This window comes from Staurois parvus, unplaced genomic scaffold (assembly GCF_062004578.1).
Source record: "Staurois parvus isolate SC_StPar_1 unplaced genomic scaffold, SC_StPar_1.0 ptg000058l, whole genome shotgun sequence".
Lineage (NCBI taxonomy): Eukaryota > Metazoa > Chordata > Amphibia > Anura > Ranidae > Staurois > Staurois parvus.
Genome location: NW_028317854.1, coordinates 6996818 through 7021646, shown reverse-complemented (window position 1 = coordinate 7021646; position 24829 = coordinate 6996818). Strand labels below are relative to the sequence as shown.

General features: G+C 41.5%; 1 protein-coding gene across 2 annotated transcripts in view; it reads right to left on the bottom strand.

Annotated features, from left to right (window-relative positions):
* CALN1 (calneuron 1) overlaps positions 1 to 16381 on the bottom strand; it is a 449404-nt gene extending 433023 nt beyond the window's left edge. Inside the window, exon 1 of one of the 2 annotated variants that reach the window (XM_089668483.1) lies at positions 15742 to 16381. Coding sequence is in view for 1 of the 2 variants with exons in the window: in XM_089668482.1 (XP_089524608.1) it covers positions 15296 to 15381 (86 nt within the window). In the remaining variant the exon portion in view is untranslated. Of the gene's footprint in view, positions 1 to 15295; positions 15506 to 15741 lie in introns of those variants that run through there. The other variant, XM_089668482.1, reaches the window with a different exon arrangement.
* Positions 16382 to 24829: the final 8448 nt, after the last annotated feature.

Below are 24829 nucleotides of genomic sequence, written 5' to 3'. Positions count from 1 at the left end.
GTGAGTGGCCCACAGCTATACCATAGTACCTAGCACCCTGTACCATGTGATTAGCTGTATCAATCACAGCATTTCAATAGTAACTAAGCTATAATGAATGAAAAGCCATTCCTGATAATTAAAACTATTGCTTCTAACAGTGATCAACACTGTTATAAGCAACAAAAAAATCCCTGATCACTCCCCGAGAGTAGTACAATGTCAATATGGTGACAATGAACTACTCTGATGATAGTATATTAAAAAAAATAAAAACATTTACATACTGTCATATATCCCTGATCACTGCCGCACAAATCATGTGATGACACTGTACTGCACTGGTGACAGTATGTAAAAAATAAATTTTGGAAAAAAAAACCAGATTTTATTTAATTTCTTCATTTTTAAAAAAAAATGTGATAAAAAATGACACCTTTAAAACACTCGCCATGCCTCTTATTAATTACCTTGGATTGTCTACATTCCAAAAAGGGATCATTTGGGGGATATTTGTACTGTCCTGGCATTTTAGGGTCTCACAAAATTAGGTCATCAATACATCAAGACTGATCAGTTTTCAAACAGACTAAAATAATATACATTTTGGGATATTTTTTACTAAAGAAATGTAGCAAAATACACTTTGGCCTAAATTTATGAAGAAAGATTAATTTGTCTGAAAAATGTTATAACAGAAACTAAAAAAAAGTTTTCTTTTTTCAAAATTTTTCATTTTTTCGGTATTTTTTCATTTATATAGCACAAAATGAAAAAGCTCAATGTGTGTGAAAAAAAGGATAAAATTTCATTTGGGTACAGTGCTGTATGACTGAACAATTGCCGGTTAAAGGAGTGCAGTGATGAATATCAAAAAATTCCCTGGATGTGAAGAGGGTAAAACCTTCCGGAAATCATGTGGTTAACACTGATTGACAAGGCCTGAGAAAGGGGGAGGCTTCTTTCCCCTGAAATGCATTGGCTTTATCTAATTGGCACTATTTTCAACATGAAACCAAAATCAAGAACACGGGGATATGGCTTTAAACTAACTGGAGGAAAATTCAAAACAAATCTCAGAAAGTACTATTTTACTGAAAGAGTAGTTGATGCTTGGAATGGGCAGCACAGTGGCTAAATGGTTAACACTTCTGCCTGGCAGTACTAGCGTCGTTGGTTCGAATCCCAGCCACGGCACCTCCTGCCTAGAGTTTGCATGTTCTCCCTGTGCCTGCGTGGGTTTGTTCCAGGTACTCCGGTTTCCTTTCACACTCCAAAAACATGCTAGTAGGTGAATTGGATTCTGTTTAAATTGCCCTAGTATGTGTATGTATGAATGTAAGCTAGGGACCTTAGATTGTATGCCCCTTGAGCGTTAGGGACTGATGTGAATGTATAACATATAGTAAAAGTGCTGCATAAATTGATGGTGCTATATAAGTACCTGAAATAAATAAATAAATAAACTTCAAGCAGAGGCAGTGAGCCAGTCAACAGTAAATAGCTTCAAACACGTGTGGGACAAGCATAGATCTATACACAGACAAAAAGTTAATAAAAAAAACCTAAATAAAAAAACAAACAAACAAAAAAAAGCACCCCCCCCCAAAAAAAAAAAAAAAAAAACCAGGCAGACTCAATGGACCACTCGGTCTTTTTCTACCATCACTTTTCTATGTTTCTAAAGTGAGATGAACTTTTGTACCAGGTGCTCCTCCATACACTTTCAACGTCCTGGGCACTGGGAATTTTTCCCTGCTTGTTATCTTCTTGGGCAACCTATGATAGAGGACCAGGGTGTTGGATGTGTTCACATTGTGCAGACAGTGATACAGACACCCGAAGAAGGACCCCAGATGTAAACAAAAGAGAGAAGGATTTTCATGTGACCTTGGCATCTGATAAGTAAAATGGGCATTGGATAGTTTTTTTTATACGAGCTGTTAGTTGGGGGGGGGGGTGGTTGCTTATATAAAAGGAAACCTGAGCCTTACCAGAAACTGTACTAATACACAGAGCTTTCTTAGCACTCCTCATCTGGAGTCTGGTCCCCGACTGCCTATTTTGATCCTATTAAACCCCGCCACGGCTCTGCACATACAAAATACTCTTGTGCAAAGGTTACACCTGCAAACTTTAGAAATGATTTGTTTTCAGCCTGACAGAAAGTAAAAGTGTCTCCTGTGAAGAAGGTGAAAAGCATTTTTTGTGTGTGAAAATGGAGGTGTATGAAGACATTTTGCAGGAATAACACTGAATGAGAAAACGGAGCAGCATGCCGCTGCAGAAAAAGAAAAGCCGTCCTGGTTTTTAGAGAGTGCCGAGTTATAAACGATCTCTTGTATAGAGAGAAATCACTAAGCTGCAGTGGAAGATTTTTTTTTTAATTTCCCTACACATAAAATGCAGGTTTATACCAATATTAAATCAAATACAGGATCACTTCCCCTTGCTTAGTAATTCAGGCCCTGAAAAAAACAGACTGACAAATATTATTCCTGACCTTTAAATGTTCCCTGAGCATATACTTATAGGAATGGATTACCTAAAGGCAAATAGACTATTCACTTTGCAAGTGAATTTTCCCAGAGCTTAGTGAATGATCCAAATCATGTTTTTTTTTTCTTTCACATGATTGGGTATTCTTTGCAAAGTGCAATTTTACCTCTTTCACAAAGTTCTGTGGAAGATTCTCTTGCAGATGGGAAATTTTGCTTGCAATGGGAACAGCCTATTTGGCTTTACTAAATCAACCCTACTGAGGCCTGCATTCTATAAACGCGTTGTAAAATATATGTACAGTATGCAGTACACACTAAGGCCCCTTTCATACGAGTGTTCCATCTGTCCATTTTTCATCTGTCTGGTAATGAATGAAAAACGGACAGCAATGCATTCCGATGGGCAAACAGACGTAAACGGATGATCATGTGTTTACATCTGCATCCATTCAAGTCCATTGTTTTTGAACAGAACAAGTCTGTATTTTTAAAATAAATAAACGTGTCGCGCTCCACCATTAGTGGAACGCGACACGTTTATGTATTTTGATTTTAGGGACACACGTGTATGAGTATGTGTATGGTGTAGGTGACCCACATATCTGATTTTCTTTAACAATTTTTTACATCACATACACCAGTATGTTTAATTAAGTACACAACCATAATGGCTATATCCTAGATTGTAAGCTCGAAAGAGCAAGGCCCTCGAACCCCTTGTGTATCACATTGTATTGTTATCATACTGTTGCATGTTCTGTGGAAGATTCTCTTGCAGAGGGCAATTTCCCTTGCAATGGCAACAGTCTATTTGGCTTTGCTAAATCAACCCTACTGAGGCCTGTATTCTATAAATGCGTTGTAAAATATATGTACAGTATGCAGTACACACGAAGGCCCCTTTCACATGAATGTTCCATCTGTCCATTTTTCATCTGTCTGGTAATGAATGAAAAACAGACAGCAATGCATTCCGATGGGCAAACAGACGTAAACGGATGATCATCTGTTTACATCTGCATCCATTAAATTTTTTACATCACATACACCAGTATGTTTAATTAAGTACACAACCATAATGGTTATCTCCTAGATTGTAAGCTCGAAAGAGCAGGGCCCTCGAACCCCTCGTGTATCGCATTGTATTGTTATCGTACTGTTGCATGTTCTGTCTCCTATTGTAATGTAAAGCACTGAGCGAACTATTGGCGCTTTATAAATACTGTATAATAATAATTAATTATCATTTTATATTTTTTTTATTTTATTCACCGTAGAAAGTATAAAATACACCATAGTGGCTCACAAGAATCACGTTTTTATTTTAAAGTCTTTATTTTTGTTCCATTTAAAAACCAGAAGCAGACCTAAACGAATGTAAAACGGACAATGGTCCATTTTTGCATTATTTTTTTGCATTGGTTGTTAGGTGCAGGCACCCGCCAGGATCTTACCAACCAGTCACTCATCCATGCTGTCAGCAGCAGGGATGAGTCATTGGTTGTTAAGGAGCTCGCACCTGCCAGCATCCTAACAACCATGACTCATCCATTCTGTCAGTGAGGGATTCCCCACTGACAGCAGAATGTAAACAAAAGAGCTGAAAATGAAAAAAAAAACTGAAAAAACAGTCCTCCCCCCTCCCTTATCCATCACACAAAACAAATGTACAGGCACTTTCACTGGGTGAATTGCTATGCATATTTATTAAAAATACATCCCATATAAGTTTTGCAGATAGCAATATCCACCCTGTATTTTAAACAACCCCCTTTAGTGTTGTTTTTAACCAGAAAATTACCAATTGTCACAAAAGATTTACTATCTGTTCTGTTATATATTATATTATAGATGTGTTATATATTAACACCTGTTATTCTTTTTTTCTACACTAATATTTGTTAAGAGGACCATTAAAATTATTGAAAGTGTGACAAACTTAACGAAAAAAGTGTTGCTGGTTATATATGTTCTGGGGTCTCTCAAGGGTCTTTCATACCATTTTTATTTCATAAAAAGGCATTTGAACAATATTTAGCTATTCATACATGGCCAGTTGCAATCTGTTAGCTGCAATTTAAAAAAAAGAAATATTACATGTTTGTATTTATGTGTTAAACAGGCCCACTGAAATAAATGGGAAACGCTATTTAAAACAACTCAAGGCCAAAAATTTATTATATTGCAGCTTACCAGTCATTAGATGCGGTGGCTGCATTATTTATTTTCTTTTTGGGCTTTTTTCTTTTATTTTCACCTGGTAATTCTGCCAGTAACACATAATCTTTCCTAGGTTGACAAAGCTCAATCACTGTACTATATCTGTAGAGAAGAAATGTTGTCACTCAAGGCCCTTTACTCCTGGATTCAACTACAAAACACCTCCCATTTCCTCATCTCCATAACATAGTTTTAAGGTGTTCTGTTGTTTACAGAGGTAACCTGGGCAGAGCTAAAATGACTCCTTAGGTTTTTGGCAGGACCATCTTAATAGCATCATGGGCCCTGGGCAAAGTAATGCACTGGAGCCCCTACAAGCCTGCCCCAATTAAAGAATTAAAGTATAAATAGTTATTGAACATACATTTCTTGCTAACTCCAATAAAATTGATTTTAAAACAATAAAAAACATTATAAGTTTGTTCTCTCCTCTCTTAGTTCCCTACATCTCCTTGTAGCTGCAATGAAAAGTACATGTATAGACCAGGATTTCTCATCCTTTCTTTTTTTCCAGGAGTATTTCACGTGTGGCTGGGGGCAGTGAAGCCATGCAGTGGAGTTGCGGTTTTACCGCTCCTTCTTTAACCACTTGACTTCTGGAGGGTTTTACCCCCTTCATGATGAGGGCATTTGCTGCTATTCGGCATTGCCCTACTTTAACTGGCAAATGAAATTTATATACTTTTTTCCCCACAAATAGAGCTTTCTTTTGGTGGTATTTGATACATTTTTTATTATATAATGAAAAAAGCTGTTATAAAACATACCCAATAAAACTTTTTTTTTTTTTAATGTACCGTATTTGCCGGCGTATAAGACGACTGGGCGTATAAGACGACCCCCCTACTTTTCCTGCTAAAATGTAGTGTTTGGGCTATACTCGCCGTATAAGACTACCCCTCTTCCAATGCACACCAGTGGGAGGAATAGTGCCCCATCATTGATGTCAGTGGGAGGAATAGTGCCCCATCATTGGTGTCAGTGGGAGGAATAGTGCCCCATCATTGGTATTAGTGGCAGGAATAGTGCCCCATCGTTGGTATCAGTGGGAGGAATAGTGCCCCATCATTGGCATTAGTCGCAGGAATAGTGCCCTATCATTAGTATCAGTGGAGGAATAGTGCTCCATCATTGGTGTCAGTGGGAGGAATAGTGCCCCATCATTGGTATCAGTGGCAGGAATAGTGCCCCATCATTGGTATCAGTGGCAGGAATAGTGCCCCATCATTGGTGTCAGTGGGAGGAATAGTGCCCCATCATTGGTGTCAGTGGGAGGAATAGTGCCCCATCATTGGTGTCAGTGGGAGGAATGGTGTCCCATCATTGGTGTCAGTGAGGGGTGGAATAGTGCCCCATCATTGGTGTCAGTGGGGGGTGGAATAGTGCCCCATCGTTGGTGTCAGTGGGGGGGGGAATAGTGCCCCATCGTTGGTGTCAGTGGGGGGGAGGAATAGTGCCCCATCGTTGGTATCAGTGGGAGGAATAGTGCCCCATCATTGGTATCAGTGACACCAATAATGGGGCACTATTCCTCCCACTGAGACTTGCTGACCCTGTTCTCGTATGGTGCTGCTGCAGCCAGCATATGTGGTTGCAGCAGCACCTCTACACAGAACACTTACCTGCTGCTCCGGCACTCCGGTCCAGGAAGCGCGGCGTCTCCTTCAGTTCGGCCACTGGATGTTCGTGCGGCCGCTCGGCTCCGCCCCCTCGCCGTTGATTGCCGCCTGTGTGCCTTTCCTGAGCTACAGTTCTGGCGGCCAATCACCGGTGAGGAGGCGGAGCCGAGCAGCCGCACGAACATCCAGTGGCCGAACTGAAGGAGACGCCGCGCTTCCTGGACCGGATCGTCGTGGGACTGGATCCAGGTAAGAGACATCAGCCCCTGCAAACCCCTGTACTTAATGCCGCAGCCCCCCCTAACATGTGTACCGGCGTATAAGACGACCCCCGACTTTTGAGAAGATTTTCAAGGGTCAAAAAGTCGTCTTATACGCCGGCAAATACGGTAATATCTTTATAAATTTAGCCCAAAATATATTCTGCTACATGTCTTTAGTAAAAAAAAAAATCCCAATAAGTATATATTGATTGGTTTGTATGGAAGTTATAGCATCTACAACTATGGTGTATATTCTAGAATTTATGCAGCTATAGATGATATACTGGTAATGGCAGTGATCAGTGACTTATAGTGAGACTGTAATAGTGTGGCAGGCAATCTGACGCTAACAGACCCTTGCTGGGAGGTACACTGACTGACACTGCTAATGACACTAATACAGTGATCAGATATAATACTGCACACTGTCACTGTACTAGTGACACTGGCTGGGAAGGGGTTAAGATCAAGGGGCAATTAGGGGTTAACTGTGTGCCTAACAAGTGTAATGTGTGTAATATGTGCTGCTTTTACTTACAGATCTGTCTGCTTTTTCGCTGTTCTGTGCGCTGTGATTGGACACAGCCAATCAGAAGGTTTCAGCCAAAATCACTGGCTGAAACCTGTTGATTGACTCGTGCTGTGTTGGCAGGGGGCACATCATGGGTTGGCAGGGGGCACAAGCTCACTCCCCAAAAACCCAGAAGACAGGTGACAATGTACGGGTACGTTGTCTGACCTGCCTGTTTCGCCCCCACCCTAAAAAAAAACTACTGCGGGTGGGTGGCAAGTGGTTAAGGTGCATTCACACTAGATGTGGTGGGAATGTGTTGGGTGGCTATTCCAGCACAGTTCCACTACATGACAATGCAAAATGCCTTGTCTCCTATATGTCCAGTTTACCCTACTGTGTTGCAGTGGAGCATGCTGAAAAAAAGTACTGTATGAGGCTGGAGGTGTACTCATGCTACAGCTACGTTGCTTTGCTTCATGAATGTAGCAAGAATTATATTCCCAGTTGTGTTTGGCAGGCACTACTGCTCACCAAATGCGACCCATTCAAATAAAATGGTCTGCACTGCAACTTGCCCACAACTGTGTAATGTCCTCATGTCTCTTTGCTGGACAGGGATGTCTCTTTGCTGGATGGGGATGTCCTTTCTTGAACTGGGCTGTCTCTTTGCTGGATTGGGAAGTCTTTTTGCTGGATCCAACTGGGCAAAGAGACAGCCCAATCCAGAAAAGAGACATCGCCGTCCAGCAAAGAGACAGCCCATCCAGCAAAGAGCCAGCCCTTCCAGCAAAGAGACAGTCCCATCCAGCAAAGAGACAGTCCCATCCAGCAAAGAGACAGTCCCATCCAGCAAAGAGACAGCCCAATCCAGAAAAGAGACAGCCTGTCCAGCAGAGACAGCCCGTCTAGCAAAGAGACAGCCATCCAGCAAGGAGACAGCCCCTCCAGCAAAGAGACATCCCCATCTAGCAAAGAGACAGCCCCATCCAGCAAAGAGACAGCCCCATCCAGCAAAGAGACAGCCCCTCCAGTAAAAAGACAGTCCTTCCAGTAAAGAAACAGCCCCATCCAGGCAGCGCCGCTACAGAGCTGTCACAGTGACAGTGCCACTAGAGAGCTGTCACAGTGTGCCAGCGGGTGAAGAAGAGAGGTCACCTTTTTCCTTTCAGTGCAATGGCCGGCCAAGGAGGTGTCCTTGTGTCAGCGGCTTGTCCTTGTGTCCTTGTGTCAGCCTGCTTGTCAGCTGGAGCCGCCAGTGCCGCTCCTCCTGTCGGCCCTGCATTAGCCCCGTCTAGACCACGGTCACTGCTTACCTCCCACTGTGTGGCCCAGTCATCTTAAGCCCGGTGGCCCCAGGCCACAGGGCAAATGCCCAGTGTGCCCCATGGCCAGTCTGGGCCTGCAGAAGTGTATGTCAAAGATACAAAGTACTGTATTTTTACAAGTATGAAAGAGCCCAGAAACAGTATAATAACTACCAAGCTTACAATATGAAGCACAACGCAGCAGGGAAGTGTCCCTGGAAATGATTTAAAGCAGAACTCCACTTTAACTTAAGAATTCACCTAGTAGTGGGACTTCCGTGCACTGCAAGGGTTAAACCTGCATTCACACCTGAACAGAGAGTATTTCTGATGATTTTGAACCATTTCTTTCAGGCATTTTTCAAGCCTTTCTCAGGCATTTTACAAGTCATTTTGTTCATGTATGAAGTTGAGCTTGTTTCTTGGGCTGGGCAAGGGGAAGACGCAGTTCTATAGAAAAAAAAAGGAGTTCTTCAGGTGTAACAATGTGCACAAAAACACGCAAAAATGTACCATGCATCTACAGGTGCCCCCATTGAAGTCTATAGGACAAAAACACCCAAATCTGCTAAATAAAAAAAGGATGTACTTGTTTGAGTGTAGGGCGTAGAGCAGGGGGAGGCAAACTCTGGCCCTCCAGCTGTTGCAAAACCACAAGCCCCATCATTACAAAAAAAAGTCACTGCCCCAGTCTTTAACTGGCCTTCACAGCAAGGAGCACATGGAAGGGTGATGCATATCAAACAACAAAAGAGAAAAATTCCCAGCTCAACTTGCCAACCAACCTGCAAACAAACCGAATTAGCCTAACAGTATGCGTTTAAAAACAGGGGTTTAGTTAGCACACATTTGTAAATACATGCGTAAGCTACAATGCCTCGTCATGGCACCCCTATATTCTGTAGTTCCGAACTCTACAAATTATGAGAGCCCCTATAGTAGCGACACAAGTCCCATCATGCCTATGCTTCTGGGAGTCATGCTTCTGGCTATTAAAGTCCTGCAATGCCTCATGCGGCATGTAGTTCTGCTACAGCTGGAGATCCAAAGTTTACCGACCCCTGGCGTAGGGTGACTGAGCGTACAAGAGTGAACAAGGGCAATCAGAAAACAAATGGGATTTTCCATTTCTGCATTTTAAGCATAGTCAGGCATAGGGAAATAAGCAAAACAATCACTCAAGTTTGAATACAGGCTAAAAGGCAAATGATCCCTTCCTACCTGACAGCCAGTGATCTTCCCTGCTCTCTGATGCTCATGGAATTTGGGTGGACCCATGCCATTTTGATGTGCCATTATACCATATGCTGGGGCACTGCAAGGTGAATTTGTAAGTATAGCTGGAGCTCAGCTTTAAAATGTTTGCAACTAGTTAAGAATGTCTGCTTTTTATAAAATTCTTAAAGATATTGGAAAAGAGTGGTGTTTGAATTTCCTACAGTTCACAAAGCAAGTATATTAACCTTCCTGTGTTTTTCAGGTTATACGCTAGTGCAGTGCATTCTAAATGTATTGCCATCCTTCCCTGTGGAAGAAGTGCTTTCCTGGAAACCAGACTAAAAATACAGGAATTGAGAATTTTTACGCACCACAGTAAAAGACATATATTTTCATACAGCCATGTAATACTAGGCTCATGTTGAAAACCCATTCATGTACATAGAAATGTAAAAATCCAGGAATTTTTCCCTGATATGATTACATGAGTGATGTGAATACATCTTACTGAGTTAAGGGGAAAAGCGAACGCTTTTAAAAATAAACCCTACAGAGCTCCTCGAAGGACACTGGAGGTCGTTTCACACTGACAATACACATGTTACATTCAGAAACATATTATTGTTCATGTCCGAAGAAGAAATCATTTCTAGCAGATGAAACTGGAACATAAGTATGTTGGATGTAATCATTTGGTCATACATGTGTACCGGTACTGCAGTGGCTACTCACGTCTAATTACTTTTCTTTGCAGTTCTAATGTCTCAATTTTTTATTAGCAATGAATTGTTTTACCACACACAGATCAAAATTCAAAAATCTATTATTTTTATCAGCTTACTAAAGCCAGTCATAGATGAGTGGAAAACCGAACAAAATTCATGTCAATCATCGAATTGTTAGGATTTTGCATCACTAGTGTGCCAGCTGCGACACGCTATTTTTCGTGCCACAATCAAAAATGCCTGATCCGATATGTGTTTTTTTTTACAAAAATGAAAAATGATGGCACAATCCTATGCTCTATTTTCATTTTTGATCGACAGAACATTTGGTTTTCCTTTCATCCATAGCCAGCTTTATTCTTAGATATGATGGCTGCATTGGTTTTTATTTTTCAAATTCCTTTACAGACCAGCAAAAGTAGTAGTTAAAGGGTTGAGACAAACCATTTAGCACTGACAATGGTGCTTATCATGGTAAATTTAAATTTATGTAAACCCTTAATCCCAAAAGGGAAAAAAAACTGTTGCTATAACTGCTTAAAATATGAAGTTCGGCTTACATTTGTTAGTCAAGTCCATCTAAATCTGCTAGTGCATCTAACACTGCTCTCCTCAAATTCACAATGCTGCTGTCCAAGGGTGTCTCCATTGCTCCTTCATCCAGAATGGAGACACCATATAATAAGAAATTCGGGAGCTGTGAAAATGTGGAATAGACTCCCTCAAGAGTTGGCCAGCTCAGTGGATTGCTTCAAAAAAGGCCTGGATTGTTTCTTAGACACACAGAATATAACTGGATACTAACATTTATAGGTAAAGTTGATCCAGGGATTATCCAATTGCCTCTCAGGGGATCAGGAAGGATTTTTTTCCCAACAGGAGCAACTTGGATCATGCTTTGCTGGATTGTTTTTCCTTCCTCTGTATCAACTGTGGGTGTAGGATTATAACTTTTTTTTATGGTTGAACTGGATGGAATTTTGTCTTTTTTCAGCCAGACTAACTATGTAACTATGTAAGAAATGTGTTACTGGCCAGAATTTGCAGGTGAATAAAAAGGGAGGAAAAAAAGTAATGCAGCCAACACATCTAATGATTGGTAAGCTGCACAATATTACATTTTGGCGGGGGTTAATACTGCTTTAAAGCTGCACTCCAGGCATACAGCTAAATACATAGTTGATTTACATGTATGAGATTACACATCAATGACAGACTAGTTAGGCTGGTGACCTGACTTTTTCTGGCTACAGTTAAGCAGCACAGTCAGGTCATCTCAGCCTGTGATTGGACAGTGAAGGATTAGCAGTAGAATATGCTCTCATAACTCCGTTTTCTCCTCCTATTAGCAAGTCCTTTGTAGTGCAACACCCTCTCCTAGTCTGACGTCCAAGGTACTTAGGAATACAAAAGGCTGATGTCAAGTCAAATTGAGCGCTTGCACTAGCTGCATGTAAAAATAGGAAATATAAAATGCATAACTGCATTACTTGGTGTTTTCATTATATCTGCCTGGAATTCAGCTTTAGCTTTCTGAGTGCTGGTGCTTTGGTATGTAATATTTTAATTAACTTCCTTACAGACATTTCCATTTAAAAATAGCTTTCGGCTTTTAAGAGTAACTGTCAATGTCAACCAGACATGACGCATTCGACCTGATGCCTGCAATTTCTAAGGTTTCAAGGCTTCCTTCTTTAAGGCTTTGTCTGCCTCACTGAGAAACCTGTGCTTTATTTTGAAGAGCCACATCACTATTCCCCGATCAAAGTTTTCATCATGATAAAGCTGCATCTTAATCAGTATGCCACTGTGCCCAAATGTAATGACTCATCTTTGGCTCCTAGCAGAAGCAACACAGAGCATGAGTAACAGCACTGATGCCTCAATAGATTGGCACTGAGATATGTAGTTTTTATACCTACAGGAAGCAAGTTGGAACTTGGCCTGGGTCAGCAGCTACTGGAAATCATTATCATCTGAAAACAGCTTTTGCTTAGATGCATGCTGCAACATTCCCACTGTACTGCCAGAGAGACCCCTAACAATGAGAATTGAAGTGGACCTGCAGTGTTAGTATATGCTCTGTAAAATACTGAATAAATCTTTCCTTTGCCGATTCTTCACCTTCAAACCACATCTACTAAGAACCTTAGGCATCACTCTTAATGTCTATATTCCAATGGAATTTCCATTTGCACATGTTTGTTTATGAAAGGGAAACAAGTAATTTATTTTGTAAGTGAATTTTCCCAAGAGCTTAGTGAATACAGGGAAATTTCACTTTTCAAACAATACTCAACCACATGAAATGATAATTTATGCTTGCACATGCTTGGATGATAGAAGTCAGCAGAGCATCACTTCATTCATTAAACTCGGGGGCAAATTTCCTTGCAAAGTGCAGTTCTCCTTGAACAGTCTATTTGTCTTTAGTAAATCAATCCCATAATCTCCAACTCTCAGCCAGGTAAAGAGGATACAATGTAAAAAGGATGCAGCTCTAACCACTTGTGGAGTCCTATGTGAAGATGGCCGCAGCCGTTGCTCTGACCACACCATCCTCACCAAGTAAAAAGGATGTTGGAAATGCCAGTATGCTCACTTTTTTTAGTAAACGTCCTAGGTACATAGTAAATCGTTCAAATAAAATCAATAGTAGTTAAATAGGCAAATAGTTGTGCTAATATGTGATTTTGTGCATTACTTGGACTAATTGATAATATAAGTGACAGCACAGTTTCCTTGTTACTCTGGCTCCCAGGTTTAAATCAGTACAGTGATATTGAGTTTGCTTTGCTAAAGGCAAATAAGCTGTTCACTTTGCTTTGGAATTTTTCCTAGAACTTAGTGAATATGGTGAAATTTCACTTTGAACATCCAAAAACAGGCAAGGAAAATTAGGGGGGAGAAAAGCATTTCTGCTTGCATATGGTTGGACAATGGAAAACAACAGATCTTCACCCCATTCACAGAGCTCTAAGAAAAATTACATTGCAAAATACAACTTCCCCTGTAAAGTGACCAGTCTACTCGCCTTTAGCAAATCAGCCCCACTGCCAGCATAGAAGTTGTGTGTTCTCATATTTATGTTATTATCCATCCAGTGCTTTTTTTAACTTCCACAACCTGAAAACAAGCTGATCGATTAATTCTTGACAAAATTGTCCCTTCCGCCTGTGTATGATTGTTATGGGGAGCTTGCTGTGTGTTGTGTTCTCATATTTATGTTATTATCCTTCCAGCGCTCTTTTTAACTTCCACAACCAGAAAACAAGCTGATCGATTAATTCATTCTTGACAAAATCAGCCCTTGCGCCTGTGTATGTTTGTTATGGGGAGCTTGCTGTGTATTGTGTGTTCTCATATTTATGTTATTATCCATCCAGTGCTCTTTTTAACTTCCACAATCTGAAAACAAGCTGATCGATTAATTTATTCTTGACAAAATTGTCCCTTCCGCCTGTGTATGATTGTTATGGGGAGCTTGCTGTGTGTTGTGTGAAGTTGTGTGTTCTCATATTTATGTTATTATCCTTCCAGTGCTTTTTTTAGCTTCCTCAACCAGGAAACAAGTTGATCGTTTAATTGGCTTCTCGACAAAATCAGCCCTTCCACCTGTGTAGGATTGTTATGTGGACATTGGATGGCAAACTCCTTTTGGGACAGGAACTAATATAAATTATAGGAATTCAAAACTGTCAGTAGTTTATAAATAGATAACATTAAAAGAATTATAAATCTGGGTGCAACAGTTTTCCAACCTGCTGGACAATGTTGACTATTTAAGAAATCAATCAAAAATCTCTACAAACGTTGAATCATCCAACCTTCAAATAGTGGAACTTGTAAGGACTATGGGTGATTGTGATCATTTTGATTAAAATATATCAATAAACAGAGTTTACAATGAAATGTAGCCCACTGCTGATGACATGAAATGCATGTATAAAATTATTATTGCTTTATATTAGTGTCTGGGCATTTTGACAACTTATCGACTCAAGCTAATTAGTGTATTCTATATGACCATACATTTGGCAAATATATATCTCACTGGTTGGCACTGGGAAGCTGGTAGCTTTTTTCTTTTTCATTTATTTTAATAGAATATTAACCACGGCTCATTTCACACCATTACCCTATATTTACCTCAACCAGTGAGCATGAGTCCTTCCAGCCATACTGCTTAGCACATGTACATTTACTCAGAGACCATCCAACTCTAGCACAGGATGTGAGCTGAGTTTAATCACCACAAATTGCACGCAAACAGCTCTGCATCACAGGATTTGTCAGGATCCAACAACTCAGGCACCACCTGCCTGGGTAACATACTTGATAACATCACAAGGAGACGGCATGACCCATTCTGCTTTGTCTGACATGTACACAGTACCAAAGCTAACAATCACTGCAGCCCATTAACCCTTCATGGACTTGACGCTGCTGTCCAAAAATGACCTTTTTTTCTAACGTTGGCCAATTATGAGTTAACTCATCAACAGATATCTTGACACTCATGTCAGATGTTTCAGTAGGGCATTGCTCTTGGGGGGGCAGTTCTAATAACTGCCAATTGGTTTTCCAGACCCGGACTGTCCTTTCATATAGGAAATGTGCTGATGCCTCCATATTCCTCTCTAAAATATCAGCATTACAGTTAGGACAATGGATTTTGCACAACCCATGCTACCCCCAAAGAAGCCCCCCCCATCCATCAATGTCTGCTGCATGCCTGAGCTAAGCCTTTATTACGTGACATCTGAGATAACATAGAATAGACAAATGAAAATCAATTTACACATCCTAAATTGTGGAGTGTAACATACTTCTGGGGCTGGCTATAGGGCTCAGCCTTCATGATCAGCTAATGAGTAGCTGGATGAAGACCAAATTGGCCCCTCTAGCAATTTGGGGGGAAAGCAGGAGCAAGTAATGGTAAAAATGCTTACAGTTTTTCCAGTCCATGATGAGAGGCTGCTGCTTGTGACACAGAATCTGAAGCCTGCTCCATAACCACACTGATGAACAGGTCCATACTTCAATAGGCTGCAGCTTGTAGAGAGGTAAATTATGAAATCTAAATTACTGGACACTTCTAACAACCTATCTACTGCAAGCCAAAAAACACATTTCCTAATTAAAAAAAAAAAAAGGAAAGCAAAGAATATCTACATAGGCTTGCAGATCAGGAGAGTGTAGCTGCCTGCCTCCACTATGACAACAGGTTAGAGGAAATCATGCCTCATACAGCCTACAGGCTGGAGATCTCTGCCTGGAACACTTCAATAGCACCTTGTTGTTAACCCTCTGCTGGAGCACCAAGACTTCTCTGAAGCCATCATTTTCCTGGGAATGGGATGAAATGCCCACACCATCACAAAGGAGGATGCCTTACCTGTCTGTATTCTGCTACTTAATTATTCCTAATTGTTCTTGTCTTTGGATCCTGGGATTTGGGGATGGGGGGGTCCAGGTCAGTGTCCTTTGCCCTTGATTGGAGGCAATGTGTGATCAGAGGTGTGCATTCAGTTCAGACAAGGCACCTGTCACAGGAAGCGTTCCTGCCCATTACCTGGAGACAGGCTTTGCCCTCTGTGGAATGGATGTGTCAAAGTAATGTCCCGATCAGTCATCAGCTGGGCACCAAGGAGCATCAATACTCCGTCCATCCAACGGCGGCGATGGCAAACTAGGAGTCCCGCTTGCTGTCAACTCCATTCCACAATGGCATGCTCCTGGGGGGGATCTTGCAGCGGGGGGCTTAGGAAGCAGGAGCAGACATTGTCTAGGGGGATCGCTGGCCACAGGAGCGGGCAATTCAAAGAGCCGTGCAGGAAGGCTGGACGGAGTCAGGATGGTACAGATCGCTGCTACATAGACCAGGTTCCGGCTCTCATCATAGGGACTGAGATAACGCCGGCTTTACCATGTGTGTGCTGCACGGGCAAGTGAACGGTGAGGAGATCACTCAACTGTTTTAGGGGGGAGGGAGGGAGGAGCAGGAGCTGACATTCACATGTACAATGAGCTTCATCTGTCTACAAGTCATCCCAGCAGCTTTCCTACTATGCCTCCACTACACTGCAGGAAACCTACAGGTTACTACGAGCCCTTACTTCTCCACACAGCCACAAACTTGGGCACGCCGGATCACATTTCTAGTTCTTTCTTCTAAACCATTATCTATTAGCCGATACTAGGACCAGTACTGATCACAGGATCGCAGGACCAATACTGATCGCAGGATCAATACCGATCACAGGGCTAAGGACCAATACTGATCGCAAGACCAATACTGATCACAGGATCACAAGATCAATAATGATCTCAGGTCTAATAGTGATACTGATCACATGAATTATAGGACCAATACTGATCACAGGACCAATACTGATCACAAGATCGCAGGACCAATACTGATCACAGGATCACAAGATCAATGATGATCTCAGGTCTAATAGTGATACTGATCACATGAATTATAGGACCAATACTGATCACAAGATCACAGGACCAATTCTGATCACAGGACCAATAAGACCAATACTGATCACAGGACCAATACTGATCACAAGATCGCAGGACCAATACTGATCACAGAATCGCAGGACCAATACTGATCACTGGATTGCAGGATCAATACTGATCACAGGACCAATAAGACTAATAATGATCACAGGATCGCAGGACCAATAAAGATCAGAGGTCTACTAGGACCAATACTGATCACAAGATCGCAGGACCAATACTGATCACAGGATCGCAGGACCAATACTGATTACTGGATCGCAGGATCAATACTGATCACAGGACCAATAAGACTAATAATAATCACAGGATTGCAGAACCAATAAAGATCAGAGGTCTAATAGGACCAATACTCATCACAGGTCTAATAGGACCAATACTGATCACATGATTTATAGGACCAATACTGATCACAAGACCAATACTGATCACAGGATCAATAGACCAATACAGATCACAGGACAGAAGGACCAATACTGATCACAGGACTAATAGGACCAATACTGATCACAGGACTGCAGGACCAATACTGATCACAGGATCAATAGGACCAATACTGATCACAGGACTAATAGGAATAATACTGATCACAGGATCGATATACCAATACAGATCACAGGACAGAAGGACCAATACTGATCACAGGACTAATAGGACCAATACTGATCACAGGACTGCAGGACCAATACTGATCACAGGATCAATAGGACCAATACTGATCACAGGAGAGCAGGACCAATACTGATCACAGGACTAATAGGAATAATACTGATCACAGGATCAATATACCAATACAGATCACAGGACAGAAGGACCTATACTGATCACAAAACAAGGACCAATACTAATTACAGCATCAAAGAACCAAATACTGATCACAGAACAGAAAGGCCACTATTAATCACAAGAAGGAAGGACTAATACTGATCACAGAAGCAAATGACCAATTCTGATTACAAGAAGGAAAGATCAAAACTGACCACATGACCAAAGGGCCAATACTGATCACAGGACCAAAGGACCAATACTGATCACAGATCAGAAGGACCAATGCTAATCACAACATCAAAGAACCAATAATGATCACAGAACAGGAGGGCCAATATTGATCACAGCAGCAAAAGACCAACATTATTTACAAAAAGTAAAGAATAATACTGAACCAAATAACTAATTCATCCTGGCTGTATGCATATAGGTGGCAACCCAGAGTTAAAGCCAGAGTTAAGGGGGTTGAAAATTAATTATGAACAACTATGACTTGTTTTTACTGCTCCTTTACTGCTTGTTAAACCTGAACTCCACTCTTACTTTTAGTCTTACATTCTGATATACAGTTGCAAGAAAAAGTATGTGAACCCCTTGGGATTACGTGGAGTTTTGCATGAATTGGGAATAAAATGTGCTCTGAACGTCATCTAAGTCACAACAATAGAAGAACACAGTCTGCTGAACATAATACTACACAAACATTAGATGTTGCCATGGTTTAATTGCACAGAACATGTAAACATTCACAGTGCAGGGAGGAAAAAGTATGTGAGGCCCTAGCTTAATGATTTCTCCCAGAGCTAATTGGAGCCAGGAGTGAGCCAACCTTGACTCCAATCAGTGTGATGATATTGGATGTATTCCTGACAGCTGTCCTGCCCTTAAAAAAACACACACCTGTTTTGGGTTTACTGGTTTCAAGAAGCACTGTCTGATGTGAACCATGCCTCGCAGAAAAGAGCTCTCAGAAGACCTACGATCAAGAATTGTTGACTTGCATGAAGCTGAAAAGGGTTACAAAAGTATCTCCAAAAGCCTTGATGTTCATGTGTCCACGGGACGACAGACTGTCTACAAATGGAGAAAGTTTAGCACTGTTGCTACTCTCCCTAGGCGTGGTCGTCCTGTAAATATGACTGCAAGAGCACAGCGCAGAATGCTGCATGAGGTAAAGAAGAATCCCAGAGTGTCAGCTAAAGACCTACAGAAATCTCTGGCACATGCTAACATTTTTGTTGACACATCTACAATAAGGAAAACATTAAACAAGAATGGAGTACATGGGAGGACACCACGGAGGAAGCCATTGCTGTCCAAAAAGAATATTGCAGCACGTTTGAAGTTTGCAAAAGAGCACCTGGATGTTCCACAGCACTACTGGCAAAATATACTGTGGACAGATGAAACCAAGATTGAGTTGTTTGGGAAGAACACACAACACTATGTGTGGAGAAAAAAAGGCCCAGCACACCAACATCAAAACCTCATCCCCACTGTAAAACATGGCGGAGGGAGCATCATGGTTTGGGGCTGCTTTGCTGCCTCAGGGCCTGGACGGATTGTTGTCATTGATGGGAAAATGAATTCCAGAGTTTATCAAGACATTTTGAAGGAAAACGTACGACCATCTGTCCGCCAACTGAAGCTCCGCAGAGGATGGGTGATGCAACAGGACAATGACCCAAAGCATACAAGTAATTCAACAAAACAATGGCTGCAACAGCACAGAATACGCCTTCTGGAGTGGCCCAGTCAGAGTCCTGACCTCAACCCGATTGAAATGCTGTGGCATGACCTTAAGAGAGCGATTCACACCAGACATCCCAAGAATATTGCTACACTGAAACAGTTTTGTGAAGAGGAGTGGTCCAAAATTACTCCAGATCGTTGTGCAGGTCTGATCTGCAACTACAGGAAACGTTTGGTTGAGGTTATTGCTGCCAAAGGAGGGTCAACCAGTTATTAAGTCCAAAGGTTCACATACTTTTTCCTCCCTGCACTGTGAATGTTTACATGTTATGTGCAATTAAACCATGGCAACATCTAATGTTTGTGTAGTATTATGTTCAGCAGACTGTGTTCTTCTATTGTTGTGACTTAGATGACGTTCAGAGCACATTTTATGCCCAATTCATGCAAAACTCCACGTAATCCCAAGGGGTTCACATACTTTTTCTTGCAACTGTATATATATATATATAACTAATTCTGATTATGAGAAGGAAAGATCTAAATTGATCACAGGGCCAACTGACCAATACTGAGAACCAAAGGACCTATAATGGTCAGAGGACTGAAGGACCAATTGTGATCATAGGACTAAAGGATCAATACTGATCACAGGACCAAAGAACCAATACTGATCACAGGATAAAGGGACCAAAACATATCACAGGACCAAAGGACCAATACTGATTACAGGACCAAAGAACCAATTCTGATTACATGAATGAAGGTTGAAAATTGATCACAGGACCAAAGGACCTATACTGATCACAAGCTAAAAGGGCAAATACACATGCAGGACCAAAGCAAGAAGAAATGACCAGTACAAATCATAGGACCAATACTTATCAGAGAACCAAAGAACTAATACTGATCACAAAACCTAACAGCCAATACTGACCACAGCACCAAATGACCAATACTGATCCAAGGACCAAAAGAACCAATACGGATCACAGGACCAATAGGACTAATACTGATCACAGGATGGAAGGACCAATATTGACCACAGGACCAAAGAAACAATACTGATCTCAGGACCGATAGGACCAATATGCATACAGCCAGGATGTCTGTTCTGTGCTGGAAGCATATTCACTCACATACACATCTAGAAACATACACACACCATCATACATTTGTGTTTCATTTTTCTATGCAAGCCATCATTAAACCCAGAAGAGGACCACCACTGGACAATGGAATTGTGAATCAGCGGGAGATGGTCAGTATTGCGCCAAAGCAACTTTTGTCATATTTAAACACGTGCTGGGCAATTTCTAAATATATATTTTTTATTTTTATCAAAAAAATACTGAAATGCTTTTTTTAAGGGATGCCCAATTACTCGCCATGCTCAGATGCAGGCACAGGCCCCTTTAACTCCATTGCCCACAACCCCCTGGCTTTCTCAGACACACCCAGAAAGTATAAATTCTTCAGCCTCCCTCCCTAAGCTGCTTAGAAAGGCTACACATGATGAGAAAGAGGTAGTTGACCAAGTGAGAGATTCTCCATTGTCAGAACTGGAGTGAGGGCAGCTGGGCTGGAGCATGCAGCTTCTCCAGAAGATCCAGCTACTGTGAGTACTCCAGCTATCCAGATTTGGGTTGTACTTGTTTCTTGGATTCCTCCATCTGTTTGCCTGTGTTACCAAAACTACTGAACTGGACTTCACTGAGAGAGATGTTGTTTATATAAACAGTTGAAATAGCTGTTTGTGCTCTGAATTGTTTTACTGAAGCAGTGATTATCAGCGTGGCTCTCTGTTATTATAAAGTCTTATAAGGACTATGCTATGTAATGACCCTGATTGAGTCAGAGACATTGCTGTGAAGAGTCCATGTGTGTGCAGCTTTCAGAATCTGTTTTGTATTATTCTTCAGTATATGTGGTTTCCTTGCCATCCTCAACCTTTTTTGCATTATTGCTTCTAACATTTCGCCTGTTTAATAAACTGCGGGTTACCATTACTCTTGGATCATTCATCTGATTACCTGTTCTGTTAAATGTCTAACAATGGTTGCACACTGATAACCAGGGCTGCTGTTTGAAACCACAGGGCCCCATACAGCCAACCTGACAGCCCCCCCCAAAAAAAGTACACAGTTTACTATGATTCAGTTATGAATGAACACAGTGAGTGATTGGTACCAAACACTCACTGTGTTCATTCAGGAAAGGGTCTGTTAAATGTGACATATTTACTTGACCTTTTCCCCACTCTCCATCATGAAGGATCATATTGTGTGCCTGCAGCTGCTGGTGGGAAGGAGAGGAGGGAAGCAGGCAGCACTGTGGGGGCACACTGGGGGACCTCGGTAGCAGGAAAAAATGTATGGTGCACAGGGTGATGGATTTGGGGGGGTGCGGTCAATTACTAGAACTAATTCCCTGTATGGCTCCCTCTGCAGCACCTGAAAGCCATCGGAAGGGAGAGAAGAAGCCAGATTTCACCTGCTACAGAGAGCCATACAGGGGATCAGTTCTGGTAATTGCCCCCACCCCCCACTGTGCCGATCACCCTCCCTGCCCACATTAGATTCACCCGGCTGCCTGGGCCCCCCTTCTGACCTGGGCCCCGTACAGGAGGGCTGGTGGTACCCCCTTATCCACGACCCTGCTGACGACTGTTGACCAGGCAAATGTCATTTTTCCTGTTCATAATTTACTGGGCCCCCACAAAATTATTCCCTGTGAACACATCTTAGTGACCACAATGACCTCACATTGACTTTCAACTGTAAATTGCACACAAATAAAAGTCTTAAGTTGGCCATAGATGGATTGAAATTTAGCCAGTTCAGCAGGGGCTGGCCAAATTCAATTAATCTACAGCCATTGCTCTTCAAGAAGAATCAACCAAGTGATCAACTCGGTTGGAATGAGAATGTTGAAAAATTTGTGTTTGATCAGCACATGCAGCTAATCGGCTGTTGTGCTGATTAGTGTATTCTGGCAGAAGAGAAGCCTCGCTGTCAGAATACAATGACATAGTGGGGAGGATTCCCACATCCACCTTGAATGTGTGGATGGGGGGATCTGTTAATTTTTTCTTTTTTTTTTGATCAGCCAGCAGGCTGATCAAAAAAAAAAAACGGAATCATCTATGCTTAACTTTACTCTAAAGGAAAAGCTAAAGCTGGGTATACACTACTAGAATTTCATTTGACATTTTTTGTTGTAAGAATGTTTGTTTTTCTAATCATTAGTGGGGTGAAATCATTTTGTTTTTTGACCGCAGTGACAGCAAAATTGGAAGGAGCAGGATGAAAATGTTTCTTAAATATATGAATTTCTAACGGTGTATGTGGTTTTTATTTGGTAAAGTCCATTCATTCCAAAATAGAATGTTAAAAGCAAACAAAATATTTTAAAACTTTTATACGAAAAAACTTTTATTGAATGACATTCAAATGTACTGAGAATTTTGCTAAGAATTTTTGTACAAATTTTGAAATTCTACTAGTGCAGTGGTGGGCAACCTTTTTTTTCAACTGAGCCAAATCTCGCCAAAACCACGATTGAAATTTATTTTGAGAGCCACATTTTTAAAACTGAAAATACATCCCCCATATAGTAATAAATCCCCCATAGTAATTCATCCCCCATATAGTAATTCATCCCATATAGTAATTCATCCCCCATAGTAATTCATCCCCCATATAGTAATTCATCCCCCATAGTAATTCATCCCCCATATAGTAATTCATCCCCCATAGTAATTAATCCCCCATAGTAATTCATCCCCCATATAGTAATTCATCCCCCATATAGTAATTCATCCCCCATAGTAATTCATCCCCCATATAGTAATTCATCCCCCATATAGTAATTCATCCCCCATAGTAATTCATCCCCCATATAGTAATTCATCCCCCCATATAGTAATTCATCCCCCCATATAGTAATTCATCCCCCATAGTAATTCATCCCCCATATAGTAATTCATCCCCCATATAGTAATTCATCCCCCATAGTAATTAATCCCCCATATAGTAATTCATCCCCCATAGTAATTCATCCCCCATATAGTAATTCATCCCCCATATAGTAATTCATCCCCCATAGTAATTAATCCCCCATATAGTAATTCATCCCCCATAGTAATTCATCCCCCCTATAGTAATTCATTCCTCATATTGTGTCAATTCACTTACCTTTGCTCCGCGCGTTCCTCTCGCCGTGTTCCCGCGCCGTTCCGGTCTTCAGGGCGGACTGTGAGAGGAGAGGAGTTCGTCACGCTGCCCCGCCTACATCCTGACAGCCAATGTTTGCCACGCTCCGAAGGCCAGATTAAAAGGTCCGCCAGGCCGTATACGGCCCGCGGGCCGTAGTTTGCCCATTGCTGGGCTAGCTGCAGAGTCCTGACTTTTGGGGCGGCCGCCCGAGAGGAGGGAGGGGAGCGGGCGCCCGGCACACAGAAGAGCCGCATTAAAGTGTGCAAAGAGCCGCATGTGGCTCGCGGGCCGCGGCTTGCCGACCACTGTACTAGTGTATACCCAGCTTAAAGGAAAAGTTCACCTTAGGGAACATGTTCCAACTTTTTTTAGGGTGGAACATGTAACATGTTCCCGATCCTGCAGCCGGAGCATGATACCCTCCCCCCCCTCCCTGTGACAGAAGTACGGGGAGGACATTCGGTTTTATGTACTATGGTGTCCTTTTATCATGCAGCGGTAAATGATCACTGCTCAGTTCTCCGGCATTCTCAGAGGAGACAATTCTCCTATGAATGCTTTTTTATGAAGCGGTGTAGATTGCTTCTCCTAATGAGGAGAGAAGTGATCTACAAACGCTTTGAACTCTAGAAAACGGCTGCTTTTACTATAATATTGCAAGATTACAATAAGAGATCAGTCAAACACCATTTACTAAGAAGGGGTAAATTACCTCTGCTTTGTTTGCGGTTCCCCTGATTCTCCACCTCTGGGCTGGAGAATCTGGAGGGAGAACACAGATCACCAGTGAAGGGCTGACATCGCTCCTTCATACACTGGCCATCTGTGTGCTGAGATGATCAGCGGAGAACATGTTCTCCGCTGATCATCTCTGTTTCCTAAACCACTAATTACACAGGTCTGCGACTAAAAAGCTGTTTGATTATTTTCATCTAATTTCCATGTATTTTGATGTGCTGAAAACAAATAAAATATTGAAAACTCCTAGATATCATGATTTGCCACAAAATGCAAAATTGTCTTCAAATTTATCACATTTTTTAATTTTTGGTATTTTTTTTATATTATGGGTTTTAACCAGATTTAAAGTCCAAATTACTATTAATTAATTCACATAAGTGCATTTAAGATATAAAATGCCAAAAAATCTTAAAGGGGTTGTCCATGTTATGTAAAAAAAATATAGCACTGTAAATCTGATGGTCAGCAATATATACATAAGCTAAGCAAGTTTTAGGGAAAAAAAATTCTATTTCCTCATTTCCCTAGTTCTCTTCT